Source organism: Rhinopithecus roxellana, chromosome 15 (assembly GCF_007565055.1).
Source record: "Rhinopithecus roxellana isolate Shanxi Qingling chromosome 15, ASM756505v1, whole genome shotgun sequence".
NCBI lineage: Eukaryota > Metazoa > Chordata > Mammalia > Primates > Cercopithecidae > Rhinopithecus > Rhinopithecus roxellana.
This window is the reverse complement of record NC_044563.1, coordinates 98,821,255-98,839,568: the sequence shown is the minus strand read 5'-3', so window position 1 is coordinate 98,839,568 and position 18,314 is coordinate 98,821,255. Positions and strand designations below refer to the sequence as shown.

The following is an 18,314-nucleotide window of genomic DNA, read 5'->3' as shown; positions in this document are numbered from 1 at the left end:
CAAGAACCAGTTTATATTTATAGAGGGAGGAACAGGTTTAGTGTCAGTTCTGGTTAATAATCCCTGCCTAAGTCCCCTGAAAGTATATATCCTGCATGTGTCTGAGGTGTTAACTCATAAGGGCTTTCAATGCATTACCTTGAAATTTTTTAAATTTAAACTTTGGTCAATTTTTTAAATCACTTAAATGTCACCCTATACTCAAATAACTACTTTAGAATAATTATTAACAACTCAGCTGTTCCTTTTTAAAGCACATTATACCTCTTAGGTCTATGAAACATTTGCACTGACACAATTTCAAGGGATCAAAGCTATTATCCAAAATAACAAATCAGGTTGAAAACAGAGTAGATACTGAGGGCTTTTCTGGTTGCTCAATGCCAATGAGCAGTACTCACCTTTCTAGATACTGTTTCATTTCTCCTCTTTCTTTTATGAGACCAGCTCACAAGTTTTTATTCATTGACTATATGCATCTCCTCACCTCAATCAAGTATCAATGAGTAACTACTGTGCCTTTCTTGATTATTTTCTATTATAAAGCCTGGGGATGATGAAGGTATAACATTTGAATTCTCTTTGCCTAATATGGGCCAGTCCACAATATTCACAACCATGTTTTCATTGTCATGCAACACAGTAATTCTGAATGCAGCCTTTTTCTATACTCCCTAAATGTGGCCATATGTATAGCAAATTATCAGATTAACCTCTATGCAAATATTTTCAGGTACATTAGAATATGCATTTTCACCATTTCAGATCACTAAAAATTTTGATGCTTCTTTAATTGTATCACCAGGGAAAATCTGTTAAAGAATAGAGCTAATTAAAATATAACCAAAAGCTTTTTTTTTTTTTTTTTTTTTTTTTTTTTTTGGTAAATCACACTTTTCAAATATCACAACACAGTCACTAAATTTGCTCTAAATGGAATACCATTGGTTGCTAAAATGATCTAACTACCATGATAAATAACAAAGTGGATTCAGACACGATGTTTTCTAATTCTCACTGGAAACAGAATATAGCAAGTACAGATACATTCCATGAATATGTGAATATTAGAAACAACAGCTCACATTTAGATGGGATTTGTCATTGTTTAAGTGAACTACTATAATAAAATTTAATATCTGTGACTAAAATACATCATCACCATGACCACTGAAGATAAAGATACATGATTTTAATAATGTAACTTCCCTTGAGGGTAGTAAAATAATATATGCAAAGTTCTTTTAGTTTTCCATGTATCTTACCTAAATTTAGATAAACGATTCCATGATTATGCATGTGTAAACAAAAACTATTTCATATTCACTGATACTTAACTTTCTATTTAATAAAATACCGCAGGGTAACGACTATGATTTCAAGGTGTTTCCCCTTTAAAATTTATGCTTAGTTAATTGACATTGTAACAGTATTAAGAGGTGGGACCTTTAAGACATGATTAGGCCATTACTGTTGCAATTGCATTATCCATTATTGCTCTCACTCTCTCTGCCCTTCCACCTTCACCATGTGATGATGCAGCAAGAATGTCTCCACCAGATTCCAGCACTTTGTATTGGACTTCCCTTTCTCCAGAATTGTGAGCCAACACATTTCTGCTCATTTTAAATTACCCAGTCTGTGGTATACTGTAACCGAATGACAAAATGGACTAAGAAAGAATGCTATCATTAGTTTACAAAGAAGCAGCAGCCATTATATAAAGGTTCATAAAGTTTTTTTTTCACAAATTACTCTTATAATGAGCTATTCATGTTACTGATTTAGTACTAGACCACAATCATTGTACATATCTCTGAAGATCTATATAACTATTATTTTATTCTATTTCACATAGAAAGCATAACACATATGAATGTGCTATACAGTCAGGATACTTATCAAATACTTTCAAAACTTTAGAGATTAAAACAGTAATAACTGTCTTGTGATGAGTTAATGTACAGCTTGCACACAGTGGATGGCCAATATCTCCTACAGAAAAAATTTGAAAAGTACATCTTCATTTAATAAACCTGTACAGATGTTTTATGTTCACTGTAATCCTATTCTAAATATGTTATTGACCAATCAAAGAAAAATAGTTGAGAGAGCTGCATAAAAATTTGAGTCAAAAACATTCACAAAGCATTTTGAGTATTGTTATCATTATAACATAGAGAGGTAAAGTAATTGTATAAAAGGGGCATTTAAGCTACTTTTTAGAGCCAATCTGTTTATAAACCTCTAAAAATACTTGTTAAAAATTTGGAAACAAAGCTATGTATAAGTTATTACAGATATGTACTTTGTCTCTATGAAGACGTTTCTGGGCCAAAACAGACCTAACAAAAATATTTGTTATCACTATATGCTGCTCATGTTTCTACTGGAATTTACTCTAACGAATTAGTCTAGTCTTCTTTTACATTTTACCTTTTAATTTAATCCCACATGATTGGAATTCTATAATGGATTCCGGCTATTGCTGTTATAATGTTGAAAACATTTCAGGACAAACAGAAAACAATTAGACATAATAAAACTTAAAAAGAACCAATGAATGGATAGGGCACAGTGGCTCATGGCTGTAATTCCAGCACTTTGGGAGGTCAAGGTGGGTGGATCGCCTGAGATCAGGAGTTCAAGACCATCCTGGCCAACATGGTGAAACCCTATCTCTACCAAAAACCACAAAAATTAGCTGAGCGTGGCTGTATGACCCTGTAGTCCCAGGTACCAGGGAGGCTGAGATTAAAGAATCACTTGAACCCAGGAGGCAGAGGTTGCAGTGAACCAAGATAATGCCATTGCACTCCAGCCTGGGCCACAGAGTGAAGCCCTGTCTCACATTAAAAAAAAAAAAAAAGTCAATGAAGACAACTGCTCTGACCAAATACACCTATGTGGAGACACTCTAGTAGAATACAGGGTGATAAACTATTATTTTCTCTTTATCTCTGCTACTACTGCTTTCCTTGAGATAATTATCAGTTTTTTCCTTTATAAATGTGAAAGCATCTTTCTGACCCCCCTTATTTCCTTCCTCCTACAAGAGAGACTTTATTATTATTATTATTTTAAATCTGCATGCTCAGAGGTCTCTCGGGCAACTGCTGCTAAAAAGATTCCACTGATTAATCGAGGCTTGCTGTTAATACTGATAAAATTTTTAGACTCCTTAAAAAGAAGACTAAGTCTATTTATAATTTCATTGCAGCCATTCACACTTTGCTAAAAGTATAATACATAACATGCAGGTCCTTAAACACAGGAGTGTGCTCTCTTGCCTCTTTGCCTTTGAACACATGATTTATTTTATCTATAATGTACTTCTACACATGCAATATATTTTAGATCCAGTATCACTTCCTCAATTTTGATTCACTTTTTTTTTTTTTTTTTTTTTTTTTTTTGAGACGGAGTCTTGCTCTGTCGCCCAGGCTGGAGTGCAGTGGCCAGATCTCAGCTCACTGCAAGCTCCACCTCCCGGGTTCACGCCATTCTCCTGCCTCAGCCTCCCGAGTAGCTGGGACCACAGGCGCCCACCACCTCGCCCGGCTAATTTTTTGTATTTTTAGTAGAGACGGGGTTTCACCGTGTTAGCCAGGATGGTCTCGATCTCCTGACCTCGTGATCCGCCCGTCTCGGCCTCCCAAAGTGTTGGGATTACAGGCTTGAGCCACCGCGCCCGGCTGATTCACTTAATCATACAACACAGGTTAGATTTGATGCCTCTCTTCTATGTTACCAAATAATACTGTATATACCTCTGTCACGATACCTATAACAACAGGTTGGATGCCTTTTGTGTGTATGTATGTGTGTCAGTTTCTGTGAACATGTGAGGCTACAGTACATTGAAAGGTGTGGACCTGCAAAGATGAAAGCAGGTAGATATAGCTTCTTGACTGTGAACTTAATTAAGCTATTCCCAGGCACAGTGACTGAATCTCAATATCCCAAACAGAACTATAATGCCTCAAAATGTCATTATAAGAACTGGTTCTTATCTAGAGTTTGGAAGGAGAAGATGGCAGTGACCATAAATTGGTTTAAAATAAGAGGAAAAGACAGAGTTGAGAGGGGGAAAATAAAATAATAAAATACTTCCTTTCTGTATGTACCTGCAAGGAAAACCAAAAATTACAACATAGATACAAAATTCTATGTTGCAAAAAAAAACGGGCAAAGTCAATAATAGGAATAAGAATTTATTCCAGATAAAATACACTTAAACTTCTATCTATTAGGACTTTAAAATAAATATGCTTAAGATACTCCAAAATACAAAGGCAGAAATGGACTTCCTTAAACTAAGTAAGCAATTATAACACACCAAAAGTGTAGAAGTGAAGAATAGACAAATCAGAAAAATAGCTGGATTTTGCACATTTGAAAAGAAAGATGTTACATTTTCTTTGAAATTATATTTCTATATTATATTTTCTTTTGAATTGTCTCATAAGTGCTGGGTCGATAAGCAAAAATAAACTTTTAGAAAGCTCATAGTAAAAGTACAAAATGTCAAGCATTAGAAATAAATAACTTCCACAGGGCAGTTTATTAACAAAGAAAATAATAACTAGATTGATAACACACCTGCCTGCTACAAAAGAGGCCAGCAGATATTTAAAGTATTAAGGAAACATAACTATCAACCCAGAAATTTTACACCCTGCCAAATCATCTGTCACTCAAGAGTAACGGCAAAATAAAGATATGTCCAGACAGATACAGACTAAAATAGTTTGCGACAGTGATATCCTTTTTAACTACAAAATGTGCTTTATCCAAAAAGTGAACACAGAGAGAAAAATCACAATGGAAGAAATTACGACTATAGATACTAATGTTACAGAAAATATAATTAAGTATTGATTATTAAACATATTTTTGTAAATAAGGGAAAATTAGCAAAAGAAAAAACAGTAAGTACTTAAAGCATGCAAATATTTTATGTTTGAAAAAATAAAATTATTGAATAACATTATACTTGGGAAATTTCATTACTGATAACCACTATAGACTAAGTTAATGGTAATCACAAAAGAAACAGTTATATGATGCAAAGAAGATATAAAAGAGAGAGGAATTAAATATAGAAAACAATCTATCTAACAGAAAGCAAGGGAAAAATGAAAACATCGTAAAGAAATCAAAGTGTGTGGCAGATACCGGCTACTTTTAACCAAACCTTTTCTGTGTTCCTCCTAACCACACAGCTGGCTATTTTAACAAGCAATTTTCCCAAATACAGTATCTAACACATATTATTAGACAAGGCCATATGAGCAAAAACAGAAAGACAACAGAAACAGAGTGACAGGGCTCTATATACCAACTTAACAAACACTATGCTATGCTTACTATGTTATTATTTTCTAGGAGACAAAAACTGTATAAGATCTAGGAATAAACTTAACTAAAGATGTGAAAACTATTTTCGAAAACATTAAACCACGTTACTGAAGGATTTAAAGTATGTTTGAAAATATATGAGGGAGTGCTTTCACAAATCAGTGGAGATCATTGACATTAGTTAAATACATAGTACTCCAAAAACAGAAAACAAATGAAATCAGGTAATTACCTCATATTATATACAAAAATAATCTCATGTAAACACCTAAATATGAAAATCAAAATTTACATTTGAAAGAAAATAAAAATTTAAGGTAAAAAGGGTTTTTTTTTTTTTTTTTTTTTTTTTTAGATATGAAAAGCACAGACTACAAAGGAAAACATTGCTATGTCACATTACACAAAAATCAAAAAAATCTGCTTAACTAAAGATGCTACTGAAACAGTAAAAAGATAAGCTACATTCTGAGAGAATATATCTGCAATGCATTTAATCAATTAGTGACCAACTGATTTGTAAATTTTCTACAGTTCAATGAAAGTAAAATATTCTAATAGAAACAGTCAACATATGTGAATAAAAAATATGCATTAGAACAAAACAGAATGTCCAATATTTGAAATTTCAACCTCACTAGTCAAGAAAACGCAAACTAAACCACAATAAAATATACCATACTCAAGAGACTGCCAAAAAATTATATGTTGGTGACAACACGGAGAAATATGAACACTCGTACCATGTTGGTATAAGTGTCAATCACTTTGGAAAGCAATTTGACGGTATCTGGAAATGTTACAATGCTTTTATATAAAAATTGCACTCCTAAAATACATTTAACACAATTACTAATGAGGCATGAAAAAATGCATTTGACACATAACAGCATAAAATTAGAAACAACCAAAATATTTACAAAAAGCGAATGGATAAAGAAATTGTAATAGAGTCATAGTGCAGTATGCTTTATAGGAAATGAAATGAACTTAGAACTGAAGATATCAAGATACATGAATCTCTAGGATATAACGTTGATCCAGAAAAGGTGGATCATGAATGATATACACAGAATCATTGACATAATTTTTTTAAAAAAACGTACATAAGCTTCATATGTATAGAAATACAGGCTTCATATGTACAGAAATATAAATACATGCATATAAATGACAAAGTAAGTACAGTGGTTCCTCTAAGAGTGGAAAAAGTGGGAGACACAACCCAAGCAAAATAAGAACTCTCAACTTAAATTTTATGTCAAAAAATACTGAAGCAAATTTGGGAAAAGATTAAAGTTTTATAAAGTTAATAGATATAGTCACAAGAGGCTTTCATGAATTATTTCCTTTATATTTTAAATATTTCACAATTTCTAATGTAATGAATAAAGTATAATATATTTAATATAAACTGTGAGCAAGTAGTAGGAAGATTGAAATTTTATCTCTTCTAATTGCGGCATTTGCCTTTTTTTACAGATTTTCTCTGCAGCATCTGTTTATGTAACAAATAGGACTAAAAAGTAGGCCTTGTACAAAATATAAAGGAGAACAAAGAAGAATGCATAATCAAGACCTAAATAAACAAATCTGGGCTGAATGGAGGAACTGGCTTCCTAGAAAAGAATACCAACCTGTTGAGATGATCACAAGATGACACAGAAACTTAAAATAGAGGAAAGATGTAAAGGAAACTTTAAAGCTACGAAACTATGAGAATGATTTTCTGCAGAAATATAGAATTATAGTAAAAATAGTAGAAAGGAAGCCCAGAAAATGAACAAAGATTATGTGTTGATTACCTCACAGCCTTTGTGGGTCAGGGAAGCAGGTGTGGCTCAACCCTTGCTCTGTGTCTGTCACAAGGTGGGAAGCTGTCTCATCCCAACGTTCGAATAGGTATGGATACAACTAGTCAACTCACTCACGTGACTACTAGTAGGAATCAAATTTCTTAGGGATGTTGGACTGAGTGCTTCACTTGCTCTTGGGCTGTTGGCCAGAGGCCATTCCCAGTGGGTCTGTCAATAGGACAGCTCTCAGCATGAGCTGATTTCCATCAATATGAGCAAGCCAGAAAGCAAAAAAGACAAACAAGATGGAAGCCAGTGGCTTCTGTAACCCACTGTTGGGAGTCATATCCCATTACTTTATTTATAATCTATTCTCCAGAAGCAACTTAATAATAGCCATAGTCAACAGACAAAGTGAGAGATTACATTGTAAATGCCAAGAAGTGGGAATTACTGTGAGACATTTTAGTGTCTAGTCATTACAGGTGTTATATTTATTTCAGATTGTTTCTTTCAAGAAATAAAGTATCACTAAGTCAAGATAATGTATATTCCCTCTCCTGGTACTTATTTCCTGCTCTCATTCTCCCTTTGTCCTCAGTGATAAGCACTGTAGTCAACTTGCTATCTCAAGTTCATGTTTTAAAATTATACCACTTATGTGTATCCATAAGTAGAATATATTTTTCCATTGTTTTACATAAGTGATATCATATTATATATAATACTCCATAACGCATCTTGTTCACTCTCTATTTTGAGGTCTATCCATTTTCTTTGTATTCACTTTAACAATTTTAGTTCTCCATTAAATTAAAAAAGTACAATGTATCTATTCCCCTTTTGATGGACATCTGAGTTGCTTCCAACCTTTACTATTAGACACATATTGCAGTAAAGATGCATTTTATTTCCTTGTACTTGTATGGGAAGGTTTCTCCAAGTTGTATATCCATAAGTGGAACTGCTTCCCCAAATTGCTCTGCAAGCTGAGTCTTTATATTTTTCATAAAAATCTTTGCTCTGTCTGGGGTATTTCTTGGCTTAACTCTGAACAGGAGTGGGATGATTTTCTATTCAGGCTCTGTTAGTTTCCTCATTTTTCACAAGAGCATGTCAACCTCAGCTGTACTCTCTATTAAGGCTAAAGGGAATTACCTGACAAAAGCCATATGTCAGACTCCTGTCAGAGAGAAAGAATTCAAAGTCGCATCTAGCTAAGGTTTATAAAATGCTCAGAAGAGAAAACAGCAGTTACGCAAGATTACTTGGAAAATACTCAGATTATCCATTCTTCCTGACACTCTAAATATGGATTAAAATAAATTAGCAGAGGACTAACTTATATTAAATTGGTTCCCAGCCCAGAGCCTTATGACTCAGTATCATCCACAGACCAGCAGCATCATCATCACATGGGAGCTTTTTGTAAGTGAGATTATCTTGCTCTACCTCGATCTTTGAAGGCGTGTCTTAGTTTAACAGAGGTTTTATTTGTAAAGATTGAGGAGCACAGTTTTAGAGAATTACTTCTTCTCATTTTGTTGTTTCTGTTTGGGTTGCATCTGCCTTTATTGAAACAGATGAAACTCATTATCATGGGTACAGTAAAAGTCATGTTCAGGTCACTCACCATCATATCAAATAAACTCTTAATGAGGATTTTCCAGAAAAAAAAACTGCCTAATCAACATGTCAGAGAGTTGTGCTTTTACTGAATAACAATTCCATTTTCATGTTTGAAATACTGTGAAATAGGTAATTGACCAGATTTTCTTTCTTTTCTGGCTAATTACCCAAAACGGGACCAGTTCACAGTAGGTGTATAGGCATTAATAGTAGACACCTTGAACTGGTCTCACAGCTGGCTCCATTTTATGTCCCAATATTTATTGTTCTCATTATTTCCATGGATTTGAATTCATACTTATATTTACCATTGTGACCACTTTAACTGCCATTTGACACTAGAGAACAAGGAGGCAGAACACTAGTTAGGTGAAAATTATACCAACTATAAAAGTAGATCATAGTTCTGATCACTCAATTTTCTACCTTACTGCCATTCCACAAGATAATAATGCCTAAAGAAAACAAATCCAAAAACACCTCTGACTGATTACGTTTCATATTAGGCTTAACGGTAATAGTTAAAAACTCACATTAAGTATTTTGGAAAACAAAACATTTTTGGAATTCTAACAAAATGCTTACATATAATTTAGATGCCAACACTATGAGAAAATGCTCCACATGGCAACAATTGGTATAATCACAAAGGATAAGTCTCGCTGCACCTGGCACCACCACCTAATTGACACTCTCAGAATCTTTCTGGTATCTAAGTTCCTTCAAAATGTATCTTTGAATGTTTATTCTTTCATCAGTCATGAATGAAATGTAGCCGAAGTGTACTAGTCTTAAAATCATTGTTGATGTGAATAAAAATTGGCTATGATACCTATTAGCAGTGCGACATTGTGAAAAATACTTATCTGTCCCAGAGTTTTCATTTCTATAGAAGGCAGTAACAGTAGCTACTTCACATATGTGTTGAGAAAACTGAAACCCATTTCTATATAAAACAGACTGTACAGAGACTAGTAATAACAGGTGCCAGTTTGTCTTGCTATTAATGAGCCAGGCATTATTTTGTCGATAGATCCAAAAACGATAAAGGTAGAGAACATCTAGAAAATGTTGTTCAAACTATCAAGCTAATAGCTGTAGATCAGTCCTTAATTTAACTGATATCTTAGGGTTGGATGTATAGATTATTTCTTATTTTCCATTAAGTAATGCTAAGCATATAGTATATATGCTATATACATATCATTATGTGCTCTGTTTATTATTTTCTTCCACAGAATACACTTCCAGAAATAAAACCACTGGATTGAAGGATAGGTCTGTTTTATGTTTCTGATATTCACTGTCAAATTGCCCTCCCAAAAATGTCTATTTTTACTTTCAGTGTATGAATGCATTTAGTCGTAATCCTAAATTAGAATTGGTATAGAGTGCAATTAAATAATAACGCACATAAATCCTTTAAAGATGTTTAGAGCAGAACACTAACTTACAACCAACACAGCTTAGCATTCCTCTCACCTCGATAAACTTTAGACAGGTTTCTTCCTGACTATAGTCTTCTAATCTCCCTTTCCTTAGAGCATTTACTTTAGAAAGCTGCAACTGCAAATGTATTCTCTGCCACTTTGAGATGTAAATAGTCTTCCAGGCTCTCGTCATTTTTATAACCCAGTAATGTCTGTCTCAGGGCCTGGAAGCTCTCCATTTGAAATGTAACCATCAAGAAACAGGGTCTCTATCTCCCAGTCTCTATGAGAGGGTAGTAGCCTAACTTCAATAAGCACCAATCAATAAACACAGATGGCCTAGTCACGTTAACCAGTATCTCCCCTATCATCCTCCAATTTTCTACTAGCTCACTCCAGCTTTAAAAACTCTCCTGTTTTCATTTTTAGCAGAGTTGAGTTCAATCACTCTCTCCTATTGGAATAGTCTTGATCTCTACTGCAACAGTCTTAAATCAGTCTTCTTTGCCTCCTTTATTCTGTCTGGAGCCATTTTTCTTTGACACTTACCATCTTGTTTGAAGGCATCTGAGGAATGATAAAGATTGATGGGGGAATAATAATGCTGAGCTGCCCCTCGCCAGCTAGGTGAAGAAGCACTCAGTGTTCCCAATGGAGGGCTGCTGTATCGTGGTCTGGTTTTGGAACCAAAGAGAGATGAAGATGAACTCTTCTTAATTCTTAACAAAGTGGCATGTGAAGTGGAGAGACCAGGAAGAGCTTTTGAATATTCTGTAAGAGAAAAAATACAGTAAAATGTGAATTTTGAGGAAACTGTTTTATTCTTATGAAAATTGTTTCTTTTGAAGACATTACTGAAAACCTTTGGAGCTGCAAGCAAATTCAGATTACAGTGTGAGTGTGAAAAACGTTACTTTAATATTTTTTAGTATTTTCTGAAAATTCTACTAGTTGTAATATTGAGGAGGGGTGGGGAGGGAAGAGGGGAGGGAAGAGGGAAGAGGGGAGGGGAGGGAAGAGGGGAAGGAAGAGGGGAGGGAAGAGGGGAAGGAAGAGGGGAGGAAAGAGGGGAGGGAAAAGGGGAGGGAAGAGGGGAGGGAAGAGGGGAGGGAAGAGGGGAGGGAAGAGGGGAGGGAAGAGGGGAAGGGGAGGGAAGAGGGGAAGGGGAGGGGAAGGGGAGGGAGGGGAGGGGGAGGGCAGTGTAGGGCAGGGGTAGGGCGGGGGGAGGGGCAGGGGGAGGGTAGGGGGAGGGTAGGGGGAGGGCGGGGGGAGGGAAGAGGGGGAGGGGTAGGGCAGGGGTAGGGCAGGGGTAGGGCCGGGGGGAGGGCAGGGGGAGGGCAGGGGAGAAAGGAATAGAGGGGAGAAGGGAGGAGAGGGGAGAAGGGAGGAGAGGGGAGAAGGGAGGATAAGGGAGAAGGGAGGAGAGGGGAGAAGGGAGGATAAGGGAGAAGGGAGGAGAGGGGAGAAGGGAGGATAAGGGAGAAGGGAGGATAAGGGAGAAGGGAGGAGAGGGGAGAAGGGAGGAGAGAGGGGAACGGAGGGGGGGAACAGAGGGGAGGGGAGGAGAGGAGAGGATAAATGATGGGGGAAGGGAAGGAAGAATGCAAGGAGAGAGAGACGGGTAAGTAGGAAAAAAGGGAAGACAGTCAAAAGCCCAAGCACAATACTTTGTCAGGAAAATTTGTAAACTAACTTTTAAAAGTTTACCTTAATATTACAATAGCCATTCACATAGATCAGTTCTTTATTATTAAGATGCAGTGAGGAAACCAACATTTCACTTATATTCTACAAATACGGACAGGAACTTCATTCACTAAAATTTATTATGTAGTAGGAGATGTGTTCCGTGTAGCACATGTGTTTTGACTAGGCTCTAAGTAATACCTCATGTTCTTGAAAAGTACTCAAATTCACTATGGAATATAAAAAAAAAAATGGATTGAAATTCATTTTCTAAGTTTTATTATCGAATGTATACCGATTAATACTATTAAGTGGGAAAACGATGAAATTCTCTATTTTATTGAGAAATTTCCATATTTTAATTCCCAAGGTGTTTGGTTACAAAAGTTGAGCATCCTGCCTGAAATGGATTGAACTAACTTTCCTTTATGTCCATAAGAAACAGTAAGTTTACTATATAGGTCAAATTTTAAAAAGTACAAATTAATTATGATGAACTCTGAAGAGAAATAAGTAACTGGAAATTTTTTCTATGTCCAGTATAATTTAAGCCGGACAATTCACTGATCTTGGAAATACTTTTAAGACAGGCAGTTTGCGGCCAGGCACAGCGGCTCATGCCTTTAATCCCAGCAGTTAATCTCATGCCTTTAAATCCCACCTTTAAATTTAATCATTGCTAACTAAATCATTGCCTCCAGGACATTCGTGTTGATGTTAAGATTCTGCAAACTTAAGGGAGATGCAGGTTCATCAGAGAGATTATGAAATGGTAACCAAATAGATGGTTACTGAAACTGAGAATAGATAAGCTTGCCAAGGAGGCCATGATGAGAGAATTACTTGAGCTAGGAGTTTAAAACCAGCAAAGGCCTCCATCTCCTGACCTTGTGATTCACCCGTCTCGGCCTCCCAAAGTGCTGGGATTACAGGCTTGAGCCACTGGCACAAACAAATGGAAGAACATACCATCCTCATGGATAGGAAGAATCAGTATCGTGAAAATGGCCATACTGCCCAAGATTATTTATACATTCAATGCCATCCCCATCAAGCTACCAATGACTTTCTTCACAGAATTGGAAAAAACTGCTTTAAAGTTCATATGGAACCAAAAAAGAGCCCGCATTGCCAAGACAATCCTAAGTCAAAAGGACAAAGCTGGAGGTGTCACGCTACCTGAATTCAAACTATACTACAAGGCTACAGTAACCAGAACAGCATGGTACTGGTACCAAAACAGAGATATAGACCAATGGAACAGAACAGAGTCCTCAGAAATAATACCACACATCTACAGCCATCTGATCTTTGACAAACCTGAGAAAAACAAGAAATGGGGAAAGGATTCCCTACTTAATAAATGGTGCTGGGAAAATTGGCTAGCCATAAGTAGAAAGCTGAAACTGGATCCTTTCCTTACTCCTTATATGAAGATTAATTCAAGGTGGATTAGAGACTTAAATGTTAGACCTAATACCATAAAAACCCTAGAAGAAAATCTAGATAGTACCGTTCAGGACGTAGGCATGGGCAAGGACTTCATGTCTAAAACACCAAAAGCAACAGCAACAAAAGCCAAAATTGACAAATGGGATCTCATTAAACTAAAGAGCTTCTGCACAGCAAAAGAAACTACCACCAGAGTGAACAGGCAACCTACAGAATGGGAGAAAATTTTTGCAATCTACTCATCTGACAAAGGGCTAATATCCAGAATCTACAAAGAACTCAAACAAATATACAAGAAAAAAACAAACAACCCCATCAACAAGTGGGCAAAGGATATGAACAGACATTTCTCAAAAGAAGACATTCATATAGCCAACAGACACATGAAAAAATGCTCATCTTCACTCGCCATCAGAGAGATGCAAATCAAAACCACAATGAGATACCATCTCACACCAGTTAGAATGGCAATCATTAAAAAGTCAGGAAACAACAGGTGTTGGAGAGGATGTGGAGAAATAGGAACACTTCTACACTGTTGGTGGGATTGTAAACTAGTTCAACCATTATGGAAAACAGTATGGCAATTCCTCAAGGATCTAGAACTGGATGTACCATATGACCCAGCCATCCCACTACTGGGTATATACCCAAAGGATTATAAATTATTCTACTACAAAGACACATGCACATGTATGTTTATTGCGGCACTATTCACAATAGCAAAGACTTGGAATCAACCCAAATGTCCATCTGTGACAGACTGGATTAAGAAAATGTGGCACGTATACACCACGGAATACTATGCAGCCATAAAAAGGATGAGTTTGCCTCCTTTGTAGGGACATGGATGCAGCTGGAAACCATCATTCTTACCAAACTATCACAAGAGGAGAAAACCAAACACCGCATGTTCTCACTCATAGGTGGGAACTGAACAATGAGATCACATGGACTCGGGAAGGGGAACATCACACAATGGGGCCTATCATGGGAAGGGGGGAGGGGGGAGGGATTGCATTGGGAGTTATACCTGATATAAATGATGAATTGATGGGTGCTGACGAGTTGATGGGTGCAGCACACCAACATGGCATAAGTATACATATGTAACAAACCTGCACATTATGCACATGTACCCTAGAACTTAAAGTATAATAAAATAAAAAATAAAAATAAATAAAACCAGCAAAGGCAATAAAGTAAGACCCCATCTACAAAAAAAGTACAAAAACTTAGGCACATGTAGCAGCACATGCCTGTAGCTTCAGCTGTTGGGGAAGCTGAGCTGAGAGGATTGCTTGAGCCTAGGAGGTTTACGCAGCAGTGAGCCATGATCACGCCACTGTACTCCAGATTGGGAAACAGGGCAAGAGGCTATCTCAAAAAAAGAAAAGAAAAAACAAAAGGAATCAGATAGTTTTGTTCAGAGTATCTGGCCTTTAAATTTAATCATTGCTAACTAAATTTTTGATTTAAAAAATGTATAACGGTCAGTAAGCTTTCTCATAATTAAAATTATTTAGACTAATTATGCTGTCTTATAGAGATATTTTAGAATGCAAAAAGCATTTTTCTGTGATTTGAAAATAACACTTCAGGTGTTAAGCATCGAATTAAGTTTAACATTTTCTGTTCTGTGAAAATGTAAATATGATTTCTCTGAAACTCAAGAAAGTATATTTTTAGATGTTTTCCACACTTAAAATGAACATGATATGTATAGGCCAAGCCCATCAGGAGTTAAGAGATTCATGTCGTTCAGTCTTTGCTGTTCAACCACAAGTCTGATGAAGGTGGATCAATTTTAACTGAAAAGAACTAACCTCTCTTGGGCAAACTATATGTGCACACATTATGGGTAGACATAAAATCTCCTTTAAAACAGGGAATTAAATGCAAGTTTTGGCACCTAGAGGTGTAAGGTAATGAAAAGTGAATGAGTTTTCCTTTAAGGTAGTTTGTAGTTGTAGTCTCTGAACCTATTCATTTCTCAGGGCAATCTGTTGCTTTGTGTTTTAACTGTCTGCCCTGCTCATTTATAAAGAAAAAAAAAAAAAAAAAGCAACTATCCCAGACTGGTGTTAAACATTACAGTGAAGTATGATACTGTGTTTTATAGTTCTTAAAGCCAGATAAGGATAATCAATGAAAAACCTGAAAAATAGAAAGGCCAAAATGAATTTTAAAAAGGCCAGGAACGTCACTGTGGCTATAAATCATATATATATATGTGTGTGTGTGTATGTATGTGTATATATATGTGTGTGTGTGTGTGTGTGTGTGTGTGTATATATATATATATTAACCGAATAGTAAGTGGTACAGAAATGGGCTTGTGCCACTCCATATAGAGATGAGCCAAATGCTAATTTGACTAAGTGCGCTACGCCAGGTCTTCCTCTGTTACGTAATCAGTTTTATCTGTTGCAGTAAAGATTCCCTTTTCATCAATTAATGTGAACCCAAAACTGTTACTAGAAATGTGGCAATTGATTCATTCATTCATGCATGCATGCATTCATTCAACAAACATGTGGTAACAACTTAGCAGGTGCCAAATGCTAGGGAAACAAAAGTGAATAATCCTGCCCTAGCCCTCGAGGAGCTACGATCTAGTTGGAAAAAAAGGTGGTATTCATGCAATGTTAGTATCATGTGATATAAAAGGAAATTCAAGAACCTATGGGCTCCCTGCATGGTTAGAGAAAACTCTCATTCAGCTTTTAGTCATCAGAAAATAGAAAATGCTTTCCAGTAGAAATTTTATCTAAACTGAGTCCTGAAAGTTCATTAGTGATAAGCTCAGTCAAGTCTTCAGTAGGGAAAGAAAGACACTCCAGACACGGAAGAAAATATATAAAAACCTAGAAAGTAAAGGCACCATGGCCTGCTTGGTGGATTAAAACAGGAGCACAGAGTATGAGGGAGAGAGGTGGGAGGATATGGAAGGCTGAATAAGTAAACAAGGTGCCGATGACGAAATGTCTAGCATGTCATGTTAAACTGGTATGGCTTATGAAAGGAGAAAAACATGAGTTTTAGAGAGATCACTCTGGGTGTAGTGCCATATTTGAAAAAGACCGAATAAAGATGACTCAAGGGTCTAACGCTGTAATATAGGCAAAGATACGTCAGAAATAGGGAGGTAATACATATGGGAATAGTAAATAAGGTTATTGGTTTATTAGATTGGAGGCATTAAAGAAAAGTGACAAATCAGGCAAGCTTGCATCCACTAGAAGATAAGATAGGAATGCAGGAGGGCCGGGCACTGTGGCTCAAGCCTGTAATCCCAGCACTTTGGGAGGCCGAGACGGGCGGATCACGAGGTCAGGAGATCGAGACCATCCTGGCTAACACGGTGAAACCCCGTCTCTACTAAAATACAAAAAACTAGCCGTGCGAGGTGGCGGGCACCTGTAGTTCCAGCTACTCGGGAGGCTGAGGCAGGAGAATGGCGTGAACCCGGGAGGCGGAGCTTGCACTGAGCTGAGATCTGGCCACTGAACTCCAGCCTGGGCGACAGAGCAAGACTCCGTCTCAAAAAAAAAAAAAAAAAAAAAAAAAGAAAGCAGGAAAAGGCATGAGCTTGAGGTAAAGGCTCATGATCAGTTTTAGACAGGTGGAGAGTCTATGGTGCCTCCAGGACATTCATGTTGATGTTAAGATTCTGCAAACTTAAGGGAGATGCAGGTTCATCAGAGAGATTATGAAATGGTAACCAAATAGATGGTTACTGAAAATGAGAATAGATAAGCTTGCCAAGAAAGCATGTGAAGTAAGAAATAGGGTGTTGAAAATGGAATTTTGATGAACATCAGCATTTTTTTGAAAAAAAAGTGGAGCTACTCGAATCTGGAAAGGGAAGGAAAAAAGTAGAAAAGTGGAATGTCACAAAGTGAAAGGAAGTGAAAGTCTTTCAATACAGACAAGGGAGCTAGTCAATAGTTTTGAAGATGAGTGTTCTCTAGCTATAATCTATTAATCGTTGAATTTAAATTGGGGGTTAGAGAGGTTAGTCTGTGAAAATAATTGAGGGTGAACGGCAGTGTGGTTGAAGGCTCACTGAAGGAAGTGAATGAAGTTATGGACCATGAACTCTAATCTGGAGAGGGAGGGAACTGAGGAAATAGGAGCAAGGAGCAGAAACTGAAAAGGTATTAAGATCAGTCAATTTTAAGTCTTGAAGGAGTTGGGATCCTAGACAAAAAGAGACGGAATAATAAGGTGAAATAGACAGAAATGCCAATACTTGAATTTCAACAGAGGAAGAGGATTCAATTACGTTTCATCCTCAACAGAGACCCACTTTTGTTAAATCAGTTTCAAGTGGATTAGGTGTGGGGAAGCTGGTCCTGCAGAGGGTGTGCACACAGCAGTATCACAGCTTCCTGCAGGCTCCACACAGGGCACTGCATACAGAGTTCAGTAAAAGTGAGTTCAGAGATAAGGGATGAAGAGGACTTTTCAAGATCTGGATGTGGTCTGGAACCCCTGCATTACCATTTCCATTCTATTTGACATATAAGCTCAGACCTTAGAAAGTGGCTTTCATCAGTCTCATGGTCTTAGTGCAACTGATTTACACTTTTGTGGGGTCTCTTCCTCTCTCAAGGATATTTTTAACTTTCCAACTTGGTGCCCTCTTAGCTGCCCAGCCCTTTTGTATGACATCTCCTCAGTTTCCCCACTCCTCAGTGTTAGTACTGAGGATTCTCATCTCTGAGAATATATTAGCATAAATAAGTGGGAAAATGTTGCTTCATTGATAGAACTTTGTCTAACGCTCAACTTTGTGAGACTAAGTTAACTTAACAAATGCAGAAATCTGTTGAGGGTGGAAAATAGCTGCATCCCCTTCCTACATTTAAGTGTCTGTTTTTCTGTACATCTTATATTATTTGATATGGTTAGGCTTTGTGTCCCCGCCCAAATCCCATCTTGAATTATAATCTCC

General features: G+C 36.8%; 1 protein-coding gene across 2 annotated transcripts in view; it reads right to left on the bottom strand.

Annotated features, from left to right (window-relative positions):
* Positions 1–18,314, bottom strand: part of CNTN5 (contactin 5) — an 834,919-nt gene that overhangs the window by 552,467 nt on the left and 264,138 nt on the right. Inside the window, exon 2 of one of the 2 annotated variants that reach the window (XM_030918933.1) lies at positions 10,766–10,987. The exons of the other annotated variant lie outside the window; for it this stretch is intronic. Within the exon in view, the coding sequence (XP_030774793.1) occupies positions 10,766–10,987 (222 nt within the window). The remainder of the gene's footprint in view (positions 1–10,765; positions 10,988–18,314) is intronic. 2 annotated transcript variants of the gene reach the window in all.